Consider the following 15102-nt stretch of genomic DNA (forward strand, 5'->3'; position numbering starts at 1 on the left):
AACATATACTAAAAAGTCTATGACATGTTTTCTTACTAGGTTAATATAGACTGGACCGTAGGCTCCTGTAGGCCGACCTAACCCATTTACACCCTTGTCCCATGTAAGCCAAAGGAGAGACACATTTAACTAAGGATTTAGTGTGTGTCATTCAAAAGGACACAAATTGTGTCCTGTCCTTTTAGTAATTTACACATAGTATGACCACTCATACTCTATGTAATTCTGAAAAGTTTTTTTCCAATGTTACCTATCGATGTGATTGTGACTGAGGAGAGCGAGAAAAAAAAAATAGCTTCTCAGATTTACATAAATAACTTCTCAAATTTACATAAAATATTACCGGTCATACTTCGTGTAAATCATGTAAAAGAGATAATTTGTATACTTTAAAATGATACTCTTTTTTCCCTTTAACCGAAAAATCTTAACCTCGAAACCAAGAAAGGCACCGTTCGGTAGAGTGCATATTTGGTTGCACATGTAATGGGCAATGCCGCTGAGTGCAAAGCGAAGGAAGCAAATGCTAATATCACAATTGATATTTTTGATAACATCATCAAAGGGGCATTCATTGTTATAGACAGGGGAAAAAAATGCTTCGAAAAGTGGTTATTTTTTTCATTTTGCCGCTCCTATTCCTCATTTCATGCTCAATTTTAGTAGGAACACTCGACGTTCGATCTTATTTCTCCTTACCCATGTTAACATCGCCGGCGGTTGTTGCACTTGCACCGTGCGCCGCCGCCGCCGCCGATGATGATCCTCCTCTCAAGGTCTACATGTACGACCTCCCCCGCCGGTTCAACGTCGGCATGCTCAATAGCCGGAGCACGGCGGAACCGGAATCTCCGGTCACCGCCGGGGATTACCCTCCGTGGCCCGAGAAATCCGGTTTGATGAAGCAGCACAGCGTGGAGTACTGGATGATGGGGTCGCTTCTTTACGATGGGGGTGACCGCAGCGAAGCAATAAGGGTTTGGGATCCGGAGGTAGCTGACGTGTTCTTTGTGCCCTTTTTTTCTTCCCTGAGTTTCGATACGCACGGCCATCATATGAAGGATTCGGCCACGGCGGTTGATCGACAGTTGCAGGTACTTGATCAATGAAATAATACTATTATCTAGTATTTAGTGATTAGCATGCACTGATTAAGTGATTGTCTAGTGTTTAGTACTTCATATTTGTAAATATCTATTATCTATATGGATTATTGAGTACATTTTTAATACTATTTTAGTATATACTCCTTTACTAAATTTTGAAAATAAATGAATCTAATATGAAATTAACAATAAAAAAAATGACCGAATTAAATGCAAGTTAGGTGAGTCATGTTTTGTTGAGTCCTCATACTATGAGTACTAAACAATTTCATGTCCAGTGATTAGGAATTTGGATAATTTGCATAAACTTATAGATTCAACATTAAAGCATGACTAGTCATCCTTATGTTTGTGAAGTTTTATTTTTAACTCTTATTATAAAAAGAATTTTTTGTTATAATTAAAAAACAAAAAACTAAAAGCTCTCAAAAGGAGCTTTTTTTAATATATATACTTGTTTTTTAGAGTTCTCATATTTATTTTTCAATTTCACCTTTATTTTAAATTTGTATTATCAATTTTACTCTTTACTCTAATAATTCATCCTATTAATAAATTATTTCATTTTTATTCTTTCAAAACTCTCGTAAGAGCTTTTTTTCAAATTATTTCATTTATGTAACAGGCCCTAAATGACAAAGAAAGAAGGATAGTTTTTTTCAATACAATGAATCACCAGTCTTGCATAGAAGTTGTTTGTGTCTTTTCTCTCTCAGTACATGAAAAGAGAAGTTCCTAATCTCTTAAAAAGTTCAGTAATTGGATAGGGCCATGGTATGGGGACTACTGATTTAAATTTAATTTAATTTTTTCAGTCCCCTTGTTCAAAACCCTCAAAAGTTTATTGTATACTTTTATGGGAAATACTACTCATAAATAAATGAGATAATTTTTTTTTGCTTTTAAATAACGGGCCCTACTTGGATTCTTTCTGTAACATGAGAGAACTACTCTCATTCTCTCATGATACAGTAATATTACCCTACTTTTATATTTCAAATTTATGTTGCTGGTGTTAATTAAACATGGATTGTTGGTTCAGATTGATTTAATGGGGATCTTAAGGCAATCCAAGTACTGGCAAAGGTCTGGAGGTAGAGACCATGTATTTCCTATGACACATCCCAACGCCTTTAGGTTCCTGCGGGATCAAGTGAATGAAGCTATTCATGTTGTTGTAGATTTTGGCCGTTACCCCAAAGGAATATCTAATTTGAACAAAGATGTAGTGTCCCCATATGCACATGTTGTGGATTCTCTTACAGATGATGAGCCTCAAGATCCATATGAGTCTCGTACCACTCTGCTTTTTTTCAAAGGGAAGACATTACGTAAGAAAGTATGTCTGGCTGAGATTCAATTGAAAGAATATCAAAAACTTCCTTGAAATTCCAAGCAACTTGATTTTGTGGGGTCTGTGATGTTTGCAGGAAGGCAAAATCCGTGTTAAACTAGCAAAGATATTAGCTGGTTATGATGATGTTCGCTATGAACGTAGTGTTGCTACAGGAGAAAACATAAAATTGGTATGCATTTCAGTCTATGACTTGTACTGTTTTTCACTTATCTGTTGTTGGGAAGTTTGTGGTTAACAATCTCTTAAAGTTAAATGGTCAATTTTAAAGTGTTTTTCTTCCACATCGTTGTCAGTTAAAGGAGAAGAACCCCAAAAAAAGGAAAAGATATTTGCTTCTGTGTACTAAATGAAATGTTTTTGAAGCATAGAGTACTTTCTGTATTATGTGTTCAACTGGTCAGATGTAGAATACAATCAATCCTGTGAAGAAAATCTTTTGTTTGTAAAAGAGTACTTGTATGTCCAAGCATATAGATTTTTCCTGTTACTGAAAATATTATGTTACATTGTTACCCTGAATCAAACATGATCCGTTTTGAGGGAGCATATATCTTGAAATTTTCATTGTACTCTAAACAGATAGATAGTCTTTGCATTGGGAGAAGAATCATAGTCAGTTTATTGTTTTCTTGTCCTTTTCTTTTCTTTTTTCTTGGTTGATAATGAAAAGAACATTAACTGTAGTATTCCTTTATGCTTTGCTTCTGCTATAACAGTCATCTCAGGGGATGCGATCATCAAAATTCTGTTTGCATCCAGCAGGAGATACACCTTCATCTTGTCGCCTTTTTGATGCCATTGTGAGTCATTGTGTTCCTGTTATTGTGAGTGATCACATTGAACTCCCATTCGAGGATGAGATTGACTACTCTCAGTTCTCAGTGTTCTTCTCTTTCAAAGAGGCATTAGAGCTTGGCTACATGATCAATGAGCTTCGAATGTTTCCAAAGCAGAAATGGACTGAAATGTGGAGGCAGCTTAAAAACATCTCCCATCATTATGAATTCCACTACCCTCCAATAAAAGAAGATGCTGTTAATATGCTGTGGAGACAGGTCAAGCACAAGCTTCCATGGATCAGACGTTCTGTTCATCGAAACCGGAGGCTTAAAATCCCAGATTGGTGGAAGAAAAGATGATCTTCAGAGCTCTCTTCCTTGATCTTGTACATTCATTTTTCAGTTACAGTGGCAATCCCTGAAAGGGAAGAACATCATTGATACGATAATTTCAATATCAGAATTTTAAAATAGAGATTTTGATGGCATTTTTAGTCTGGGACTTGTTTTGGTCTTTGGTCTCTGATTTGGGTAACATTTTTCCATCGGTAAAGAACTTTGGGATACACCACCCCAAAAGCTAGCTCAAAGGGTGGGAGTGCCCAAGGCCTTATAAACTCCACATTAGTTGCACATACAATCAATGTGGGACTATATATCTCAACACGCCCCCTCACACGAGAGCCCATTGGACTTGAAGAGTGGACAATGCAACAGGCCCAGCTTACCTGTGCTAAAAAACGCCACAAGAGAAAGTGGGGGGCGGCGAGGCTCTGATACCACCATGTAAAGGGATATATAATCCCACATTGGTTGTATGTGCAACTAATATGGAGTTTATAAGGCCTTGTAGACTCCCACCCTTTGAGCTAGCTTTTGGGGTGGTGTATCCAAGGTTCTTTACACCCTCAATTGGGAGCATGATGTTCATCTACATTCTCTGTGCTGATGGAGATTCAATGATTTTCTGTCACTTCCTAATATGCTATGGTTGTTATGCGCTGGTTGATTCTCTTTTTGGTCATTTGGTTAAATATGGACTTTCTAGTTGTGCAAGTGAGAAGATCTGCTCTTTAGGATTTATGATAAGTCCAAAGGCTTCTATATATGCCAATTGAAAATGGTATTATTTGAGGTTTACGAGGATTACTACAAAACTTATAGACTATGTCACTACCTGAGGATTACTACAATTAGTTTGTAGATACTTCATTTCATGTTATTGAAAGATAATAGTTAATTTTTTTTTTTTAAGATCACGTTAAAAAATCGTACATTGACCAATGACTTTTTAAAAAAAAAAAATTAATATCGATGTGTATGTGAATTTTTTTTACTGTTGTGAGAAGTGCAAGTGCTCCCAACGTCTATCTTTTTAATTAAGAAAATAATAAATCAAAACGCATGCACGGCAGGAGAACCAATCATGTAAGAGGCACTCTAATAACGGTGTATTCAAAGACTCAAAATTAAAATATATTAAACGACCCTAAATGCCAATTAATAGTGTGTGTGAAAAAAAAACACAACGACACAAAAGTTAAAGAAGGAATTTAAGGAAAGATGCTAATTCCATCCAAAATTACTTGTGTATTTTTACTATCAAAGCTCAGTCAACCTATTCAAATTCAACTCTATGATCACCATACCAAATTTCTTAACAAAATTGATTGTACAACTATCCCACCAAATCCTTCTCTTACCTGTTCTATCTTAATGACGCCGTTTTTTCTCCTCTCTTGCTAATTAAACTCTAAGTAATTAGAGGTATTTGAATTTGAATATTATTTTTTTGGTAAACGAATTTGAAAAACTAAATAACATTTGGTTATAATAACGCACTATCAATTTCGGGTGGAATATTGCATTGTTGCATACTATACTTTTGTGTTGTATTTTTTCACACTCACAATTAATTGATATTTTAGGTTGGCTAATATATTTTACTTTTTCATTTGTAAAACATGACCAAATAACGTCAAACACATAAAAATTGGGTTACATAAAAATTTAGAATTGAAAATAGAAATTATATATTCTCAACTATGATCATGAAAATAATAAAATGTTTAACTAAAATTCATAGGAATTTAAAACACTTATATATACTGAGTTAAACATACGATAACAAAAATGCTGCCTAATAAGTAACAACACTAAGACAATGCATCATCTGTAGTACTGCCAAGTGACCCAATCAAGTGAAAGGCGCGCCTTTAACGTGCTAATTGATTTAAAAGTCAATCTTCAATTGACATTAATTCCAAATTGTTGTTTTAATAAAACTTTCGGTTGCAATTTTTAAGAACTTAAAAAGAAATCGAGTGACAATAAAATCCTGAAAAACTGTTTGTGAATTTGGGCATCTCAAATGTTCTTTATAATAATAATAATAGTAATAACAATAATAAAATATTATATTTATAAACTAAATTATTTATAAATGCTTACAACTAAATTTTAATCGTTGATTTCCGTTAATATAGTTATTATAATTTATTAAAAAATTAATAATTAATTAATAAATATGATTCAATAAATTATATCCGTTAGATTGACGGAAATCAACAATTAAAATTTAATTATAAGAATTTGTAAATAGTATTTTTGGTAAGTAATTTGTAAATAATTTAGTTTAGTTTGTAAATATAATTCTTTCCTAATAACATTAATAATCCAACGAACTACAGCAATTTAAATATAAACCATTAAAATCTATAAGAATTCAAAAATGAGGAATGTTATATGGGTTCGCTTTTTTTTTTTTGCAGTTGCTGCATATAAGTTATCTACAATAAGTTTAATACGACGTCGTTTTGAACGAAAATTATAGTGTTTTTATAATTTTAATTTATTTCAGGATTATTATAGTCTTTATAATTATAATTTTTTAATATTTCAATCCCAAAATGACATCGGTTTGGAAGTAAATGCAGATAACTTATCTGCAGTAACTGTAGAAATATTTTTCTGATGTTATATTTACAATTTCTTTTCATTTATAACCTCTTTTCGCTTACAATCTCTTCCAACCAAATCTTAATTATTGAATCAATGACGGAGCCAACCCATTCATTAAGCTAGGACAAACAAAAATTTAAGTGGGGTCTAACACTAAATTTTATCTAGAATTGTGGTCACGGTTATTTAGCCATATTAAAAATGTGACTAATTTTGAAATTTAACCTGGGTCAAGACCCTACTCCTAAGCGGCGGACATTGAATTTCTTCAATCTAACTATTATAATTTATTATATCACATTTATTAATTAATTATTAATTCTTAATGAATTATAATCATGAAATTGACAAAGTGAACTATTAAAATTTGGCAAAAAATTTGGCAAAAAATTAAAATATTACTATTTTAATAAATAATTACGAATACATGGCTGTTTCGAAACTATCTACGGCTCTATTGCACTCATTCACGTCCAAATTAGGCGTGACTATTCACGCCCAAATTCGGCGTGACTATTCACGCCTAAATTAGGCGTGACTCCCAAGGCATTTACGGCTAATTTAGGCGTGAATCATCTGATGTTGACACGTGACAAAAAAAGTCAACTTACGAACCGTAAAACTTTGGAAAGCCATAACGTTTGACTCGGATATCCGAATGAGGTAATTCTTTTTTTGATTCCACATAACTTTTTGAGATCTACGTAATGACATCTCATTTGATATATTTCATCTCTCACAAACATAATTCAAATTTGCAATTATGGTATTATATAGTGTATTACCAAAAAAAATTAAAAAATTATTATTAATAAGAAAAATAAAATAAAAATTTAATTTATGATTTAAACTCAAAAATCAATTTGAAAAATATGTATTAATAAAGAAAATAAATAAATAAATATTCTAAACACTTGGTAGAATATTATATAAATTTTTATATATTTTAATAATTAAATAAATAACCTTGTAGACTATTATTTTTCAAACACTTGGTAGAGGCAAAAAAATTAAAATATTGCTTTTTTAATAAATGATTACGAATAAGTTGCTATTTTGAACCTAATTACGAATATATTGCACTCATTCATGTCCAATAATGATATTATAATATTAAATTCAAAATTCAAAATTCAAATAACCTCGAATAAGTTGATTGCATTTTGTATTTAATAGGAGTTAATTATGTTTTGTAATTAATAGGAGCTGATTGCGTTGTAATTTTATGAGTTGGTTACAGATTGTCGCCAATTCAAATAAATTTGCTGGAGGTTATTTGAATTTTGAATTTAATGTTATAGGAGTTGATTGCGTTTTGTATTTAATAGGAGCTAATTGCGTTTTGTATTTAATAGAAAATTTGATGCTATCTTATTTATAGATGAGTTAATCCACTTTGATGCAATCTTTATAGTATCATTATTGCAAATTTGAATTGTGTTTGTGAGAGATAAAATATATCAAATGAGATGTCATTGTGCAGATCTCGAAAAGTTATGTGGAATCAAAAAAAGAATTACCTCATTCGGATACCCGAGTCAAAAGTTATGACCTTATAAAGTTTTACGGTTAAACTATTAATTTTTTGTGCCACGTGTCAATACCAGACGAGTCACGCCTAATTTAGGCGTGAATGCATTGGGAGTTATGCCTAATTTGGGCGTGAATAGTCACGCCTAATTTAAGCGTGAATGAGTGCAATAAATTCGTAAATAATTTTAAAATAACTATGTATCGGTAATTATTTATTAAAATAATAGTATTTTAATTTTTTTTCTCCGTTAAAATTTAGTTATAAAAAGATGATAAATTTAACCTAATAATCGCAATTTTTACGTTTAAAAAACACAAGGAGTTGGAGACAGCCCGCAGCCGTCAATAGCGTGAAAGTCTATATATATATCTGATTCGGTACCAATTGGGTGAGGAAAGGCAGATGAGACAAACAAACATGGACTTTGGAAACGACACTGAAATACGAAAACGCTTTTGTTCTCTCTTTTTTGTATGAAAGAAACAGCAGCTTTGTAAGTTCGCTAGTAAAAATTTGTAAGTTCGCTATCATCTTATCTAATCGCTTTTGTTCTTAATTATTAGATTAAGTACAAGACAGTGCTACAACATACTATTGTAATTCGCAGATCCCAGAAAAGAAAGGAGTGGAATTCAGCGCTGACAATAAGATGGTTAAGATCGATGGTTTCTTGCATGCACTCCGCTCTTCCTCTTCTTCTTCCTCCACCTCTTCCATTTCAGGTAACCTTCATTTCTCACTCTCAAACAAAAAAAAACACACACATTTTGAGTTTTAATATATTAACATATTTTGTCTTCTCTGATTTCTTCGTTTACATGATTTCATTTTTCTGTTTTTGTCCAATCCAATGCTTTGCCTCGCTTGCATTGTTGTAATCTTTTTCCTCAAAGTTTGTCATTTTAAATTTTAAATTTTAAATGACAGAAAATTATCTCATTCTAAGAGAGATACAGACACAGAAAATTTGAATTTTAAATTAAAAAAAATTACTCACTTTCTCTCTCCCATGATTTTCGTTTTTCTGTGTCTATCTCTCTTCTAAAATGACATAATTTATGTCATTTAAAATGACAAACATCAATTTTTTTTTTTTTTTAAAAAATAATGTTTTTTAATCAATGCGATGTCTTATTCATCATTTTCTCGCTTACTGAACTCGAGGCACTTTCGCTATCATTTTTTCCGTGACGGAAGAGTCTGGTTAAGATTGCGATCAAATTTTTACTAGCGAACTTACAAAGCTGTTTCTTTCATCTAAATTTCAGGGTTTTCTCCCGTGTTATTCGCAATATAATTTACGAGACATTAATTTGTTAAAGACCACTTTGAGTTTTGGGATTTTATTAAAAAAGAAAAGAAAACTGGGTTTCGGGAAAAAAAAAAACAAGATAATGTTTTCAAATTTGGAGAATCCAATGTTACTAGACCCAATCCCTTTCATACGTTAATTAACATTATTAGTCATATCAGGGAATTATAATCAAAGGATTAATAATGATAAAGGAAAACAAATATGGGAATATAATTATAAAATTATTACCGTTTCTCCTAAATGTGATTAGAATTCCTTTACATGGCATGATTATTTAATTAAAATATACGAGTTTTTTTTTTTTTAGTACACAAAATATAAGAGCTTTCTTTTTTTTTTTTGATAAAAATAAAGGACCAATCCCAGAACAACTAAACAATCAGATTATGAATGTTTAAACAAATTTGCTCCATCAAATGATTGGAGCTTAAAACAAACCAAGAAGGCAAAATATTAACAGGGAAGAGTAATAGATCATCAACTCTTCACCCTTAAAACTAAATCCTAATTTAAATATAAGAGCTTTTATTCCAATGAAAATGGAAATAAATTTTCTGGTGTATTAATTAACATAATTAAAGATGGATGAGAATCATAAAAAACAGAGCCTAATCAATTTCAGTGCCGAATTTGGTGTTTTGAAGCAGACGGTTTGTCAGTTTAGTGGCGTCAATAATCCACGCCGAAGAGCGAGGGTCCCACTAGAACGACAGCATCACTGAAACTAGTCAAACATAACTACTACATAGGATAGGATATGACTGTGTTATTATTGATGGAGTTGTTGTAACAGTGCATGAAGTCTCAGGGAACAACTGAACAAGCACAAACAAGAACATGGCAGTGGTGGGGATGGGGAGTTACCAAACCGAAAGAAGTCAAGAACTAAACTAAACTAACTGGTCAACACAGAAAGAAAGACCAAAGACAAAATAAAAATGAAAAAAAAGGACTTATTTTATAAGGTTTAATAAGAGTTATGTTGTAGAAAAAGTGATTGTGTTATGTTATAGAGATAAGTTTTGCGTGCCAGATTTTATTTTATTTTTTGGTTTCAAAAATTGTGGGTCCCACAAAATGTTGTGTGTATAGGAAAGTTGTTGTGGTCATGTTAAATTATAGATACAAGACCCTATTTTATATGTCACATGCAGAGGATAACATATGTGTATAATGATTCTTGATGTGTCCACGTGGTCCCTGTGGCGGAGCCAGCTCCAACCAGAGCTCCGGTCAAAAGATTATATGTGTATTTATTTTTCTTAATTTTAGTTAGTTCATATTATAATATAGTTAAATTATATTAAATACAAAACACTTAAGTAGGAAGCATAAAAAAAGAAAGAAAATATTACTCTCATTTTATCTAAGGTAACTTATCTCATTTTCTCTCACTTCGATTTCCACACCTTTTTTTTTTTTTTTTTTTAATGGTGGGACCGACTTAGTTTCTCTCTGCAACATAAGATACCTATTTTATGTAAAAGGAGATTAATAAAACTCAAAAAAGAATTATAATTTTATTAAATATTTTTAAATTTTGTTGAATATATTTTAGGAAAAACTTTAAAAAAATCCCTATTAGTTTTCTTAATTATCACTTACCTCTCACAAATTTTTGAATCATTTACATCTTTATTTAGATTTTTTTTATCACTTACCCCCAACTTAAAGTTTTTTTATCATTTACCACCCTAACCTAGGGGGTAAATGATAAAAAAACTTTAAGTAAGGGAGGTGAATGATTCAAAATTTTGGAGAGGTCGTAAATGATTACGAAGAAAGTTATAGGATTTTTTTTGAAGTTTTCGCTATATTTTAATTTTTTTATATAAATGAAAATGGAACACATAACTTAATACAACTTAGCCAAATCTCTCACCAAATATATTTTAATTTTTTGATAGGATCAAATTACAAATTTTAGCCCGGGTCAAATTACAATTTTAGACTAGGCTAAATTATAATTAATTATATAATTATACATAATAAATATAATTTATTAAAATTTAATTCGGCCGAGGCCACACCCAACTATAATGTTGCTCCGCCACTGCGTGGTCCCATTAGCCCCAACATCACAGCTCATGGCTTGTCTCTGTCATTTTGTTTTTTTTTTCGGTTTGTCGGGGCAAAAGACGACAACGCACACTGTTCAAATTTCCACACCTTCCTCCTCCACCTCCTTCACCATACGCAACTCCTTTGATTATGTCCCCTCCGATAAGATATTGTTTTGTTCGGGTTACCCATTTTATTTGTTCGTGTCAGTTAACAAAAATGATCTTTTTGAATCCTTTCTTGAAGAACCAAGTAACTGGCTTTGTATGAGTAAGAGAAAAAAGGAAAAAAAATAAAAATAAAAAAGGAAAAAGCTTGAATGAGGAACTCTCCTGATTGGTTATATGCAGATCATGCAACATGTGTCTCCCCTGCGTGGATTGGTAAAGGACTCACCTGTGTTTGCTTCAAGCGTAAGGAAAACTTTCAACGAATTTGCATTAGTTTGACTCCTTTACAGGTCAGTAATTTGCAAGTTAGACATTGCTGTTTTGCTTAGTCTACTACTTGTAGTTACCTACTTAAATAATTATTGTGTAGTTTTTAAACTTTTTAATTTCTAGATGTGCTCATTTTGGTTTATGTGTTGCATTTCTTGTACAAAATTACTCTCCTATTTGCTTGAATCATTTGGACTCTGAACCTCCTTGAATTGAATGCCAGCTTCCTGCTTTATAGTTTATACTGTTTTCGTTGTGCTTGTATAACCGTTCATTCAAAGTTACAATTGAAGTTAAAAGCTGGTTTTTTACCGATTTGATGCCTGTCCATCAGTTTAAGAAGTTGAACTAGTTCGTGTATTGCTGTCTGTTACGATCCCATTTACAAGGTATGGGACTTGGAGTCCCACATTGATTGTATGGGCAACTAATGTGGGGTTTATAAGGCCTGGAGCACTCTCACCCTTCGAGCTAGCTTTCGGAGTAGTGCATCTAAAGGTATTATCAAATGGTACCAGACCGCGTGGGCGTCGGAGTTGCGGAGCGTGGTGGGATGTCACGATCCCATTTGCAAGGTATGGGACTTGGAGTCCCACATTGATTGTATGGGCAACTAATGTGGAATTTATAAGACCTTAGGCACTCCTACCCTTTGAGCTAGGTTTTGGGGTTGTGCACCTCCTCAAGGTTCTTATCAGTGTCCCTTCACACTCTTTTCAAAGGGTCCATTTTACTAATGCATAACTAACTAGCTCAAAGACAGCTTGCAGAGTTTGTGAAATATATTTCAAGATAGTTTTCGAGAATAACTGGAAACTTTTGGAAACAAACTGTCAATAGTCTTAGAAGTTAATTGAAAATAGTGAAAATAACTAGAATTTTCATGTTATTGGAAATCTTTTTTGTTTTCTGAGAATAATTGCAGAAACAATTGTTGAAAATGCATTTGAAATTTGTTTCCAAACTGTCCAGTGTTATCCCTGATACTTGGTTTAATTGTTGCGTTTTTTTTTTTCACATTCTTTTTTGTCATAAATTCATTGAGAACCGGTAGCAGTGAGGAAAAAAAAGAACAAAAAACGAGAAAAAATTTGTTGACCAGCAGCTTTGTAAATTTTTTGCAGGAGGAAAGACTGAGAAGACTAAAGCGCAGAATGGAAGTTTACTTTGATGCTTCCAAACTTGATCACCAGGTATATGTTGTTTAACTTTCGGTACCTGCATATATATATGTTTGAGTTTTCTTATTTTCCTTTGGATTGGAGTAAGCATCTTCTGTTGAGGAATTTGCTACAATCTTATTCTCAGCTAAATTTATACCAGCACATTGACATGGAAAATTGATGGTTCAAACTAAATTTAGCAGTATTGATATTTTAACATTTATTCACATTGACAGGAAGCTTTGAGAGCTCTGTGGTCTGCTTCATTCCCTGGTCAGGAGCTCCAAGGCCTGATTTCTGATCAATGGAAAGAAATGGGGTGGCAGGGAAGAGATCCATCCACTGATTTCAGGTTATATTTGTCTCATCATCCTTTATGTTTTTGTGTTATTTTCGCTTTTGACATAGCTCACTTACTCTTTCTACTTTGGACCAATTTCGTGAACAGAGGAGCTGGTTTCATTTCCTTGGAGAATCTCCTATTCTTTGCAAAGACATTCTCTGTAAGATTCTGAACTAACTACTATCTTTCGGTGGTTCCAATTCTATCTTAGACACCAAAATAAAAATATCCAGATCCCAATGTTGTTGACATTAAATAAAAACTAACAAGGCCATTGATTTTTCTGAGTATAATGTTACATTCTATAGACAAAAGAAATAATGCTACAAACTCTTCTGATCTTTACTCTACAAATAATTTATTTGCTTTTGTTTTGAAGTTTCTCTATTTGTCGTTGCAGACTTCTTTCCAGCACCTATTGAAGAAGCAAGGAGGAAAGGGAGCTGTCTGGGAGTATCCTTTTGCTGTTGCTGGCATAAATATCACATTCATGATTATGCAAATGCTGGACCTCGATGCCAGTACGTCATGAACCTTTTTTTTTTTTTTTTTTCTCACAATGCATTTTGCACCTAAGATAGTTATTGATTTATTTTGTTAATATATTATGATAGAGAGATAAGCATTTAGGTTAGGTGGTTCTTTACATGCTATTAGAGCCAAGATGATAACGGGGTCATGAGGTCGATCCACACCGTCCCCCACTTTCTAGTATATGCAATATCCACCCTTTAAACTCAAAGGGCTCTTGCGTGAGGGTGTGTGTTAGAAAGATATAATATAAAAACTATTGAAGACTCATCACTTATAAGCTTAAGCTGTTAGTTGATATGGTTGCTTTACACATTCTCACATTTGATTAAACATTGAACATAAGTCTTGTGGCCCAAGTCTCCAAGGAAACTCAAATTACAGAACATGCTCATCTTAAAAGGGCATAGAATTTGTCATCTTAATTAAAAACAATATTGCTAATGCCACGCATTTTCTTCACTTGCAGCCAAACCCAGGACTTCCGTAAGAGCAGTTTTTCTACAAATGCTCTCAGGTTAGAACCAGCAACTATCTTGTTTTATTTTGCTTCGGGAAGGCAGCTTGAACTGATTCCAATTTTGGCATATGCTTTGACCATTGGTCCCAATTTATACACAGAATGTTTTAATAGTTTTTTTACCATTCTTGTAAGTTCTAATATTCTCCAACATTTGCAGAAAATGAGTGGGCATTTGACCTGCTTTATTGTGTGGCATTTGTGGTTATGGACAAACAGTGGCAGGAGAGAAATGCTACATATATGGAATTTAATGTAAGAATCCATTGTATACTTGTTAATTTTTTTATGAATAAAATGCCAAATATCCGTATGAAATGCTAATTGCTACATATATGGAATTTTATTTATTTTATTTTATTTTGCATTATTGGAGAGCTTCTTTATGAGGGAATGAGTAACTGTTTTTTCTTACAGGATGTCTTGAAATCCACACGAGTTCAGATAGAAAAAGAATTGTTGATGGATGATGATGTTCTACAAATTGAAGACATGCCTTCATATAGTCTTCTTTGTTGATAAGGGTTTCAAGCTGAGATATATGACCAAAACCGTAGTTTCCACCCAAGCCTAGTTTGTTTATGATCCCTCTTTTCTGCTTATTGAATCCATAGCTCTAAATTAAAACGAACTCCTTGACTAGTGCTAGAGAAATTTCCAATTTGACGGGCTGATGTGTATTTTTTACATTGCATCTGCGAGATTTTTGTTTGGAAATTTTGACTAATTACTAATTGGAAGCCTAGAAGATGTGGATCAACTAATTGAATGAATTGTTACACGAGTTTATAGTCTAGCAATGCTACTATTCTAGAGTTCTGTATATTGCTGTTAACTTTCTCACGAGGTATTCCAAGTCCCTGTACCTCTTTAATTCGTTTTTGTCATTCTGGAGCATCGTTTAAAAATCCGGCCCGGGCGTTGACCCGGCCGAGGTCAGGGGTCATGAGGTCACAGGTTTAATTGAGGGGTCACAGGATTACTATGCTGAC

General features: G+C 32.9%; 2 protein-coding genes across 2 annotated transcripts; both read left to right on the plus strand.

Annotated features, from left to right (window-relative positions):
• The first annotated feature begins 596 nt into the window (after positions 1-596).
• LOC133285524 (probable arabinosyltransferase ARAD1) lies at positions 597-3650 on the plus strand. Its single transcript, XM_061482768.1, has 4 exons — positions 597-1094; positions 2149-2445; positions 2537-2632; positions 3180-3650. The coding sequence occupies exons 1-4, from the start codon at positions 597-599 to the stop codon at positions 3600-3602; spliced, it is 1314 nt and encodes a 437-aa protein (XP_061338752.1). The 3' UTR covers positions 3603-3650.
• A 7782-nt stretch (positions 3651-11432) lies between these two features.
• On the plus strand, positions 11433-14629 carry LOC133285468 (uncharacterized). The gene is made up of 8 exons (XM_061482701.1): positions 11433-11573; positions 12678-12746; positions 12953-13068; positions 13165-13219; positions 13460-13580; positions 14060-14107; positions 14271-14365; positions 14528-14629. Exons 1-8 carry the CDS (start codon positions 11433-11435, stop codon positions 14627-14629), a joined length of 747 nt encoding a protein of 248 aa, XP_061338685.1.
• Positions 14630-15102: the final 473 nt, after the last annotated feature.

Source organism: Gastrolobium bilobum, unplaced genomic scaffold (assembly GCF_033153095.1).
Source record: "Gastrolobium bilobum isolate Gb01-03AN ecotype WA unplaced genomic scaffold, APGP_CSIRO_Gbil_v1 utg32472, whole genome shotgun sequence".
NCBI classification, from domain to species: Eukaryota; Viridiplantae; Streptophyta; class Magnoliopsida; order Fabales; family Fabaceae; genus Gastrolobium; species Gastrolobium bilobum.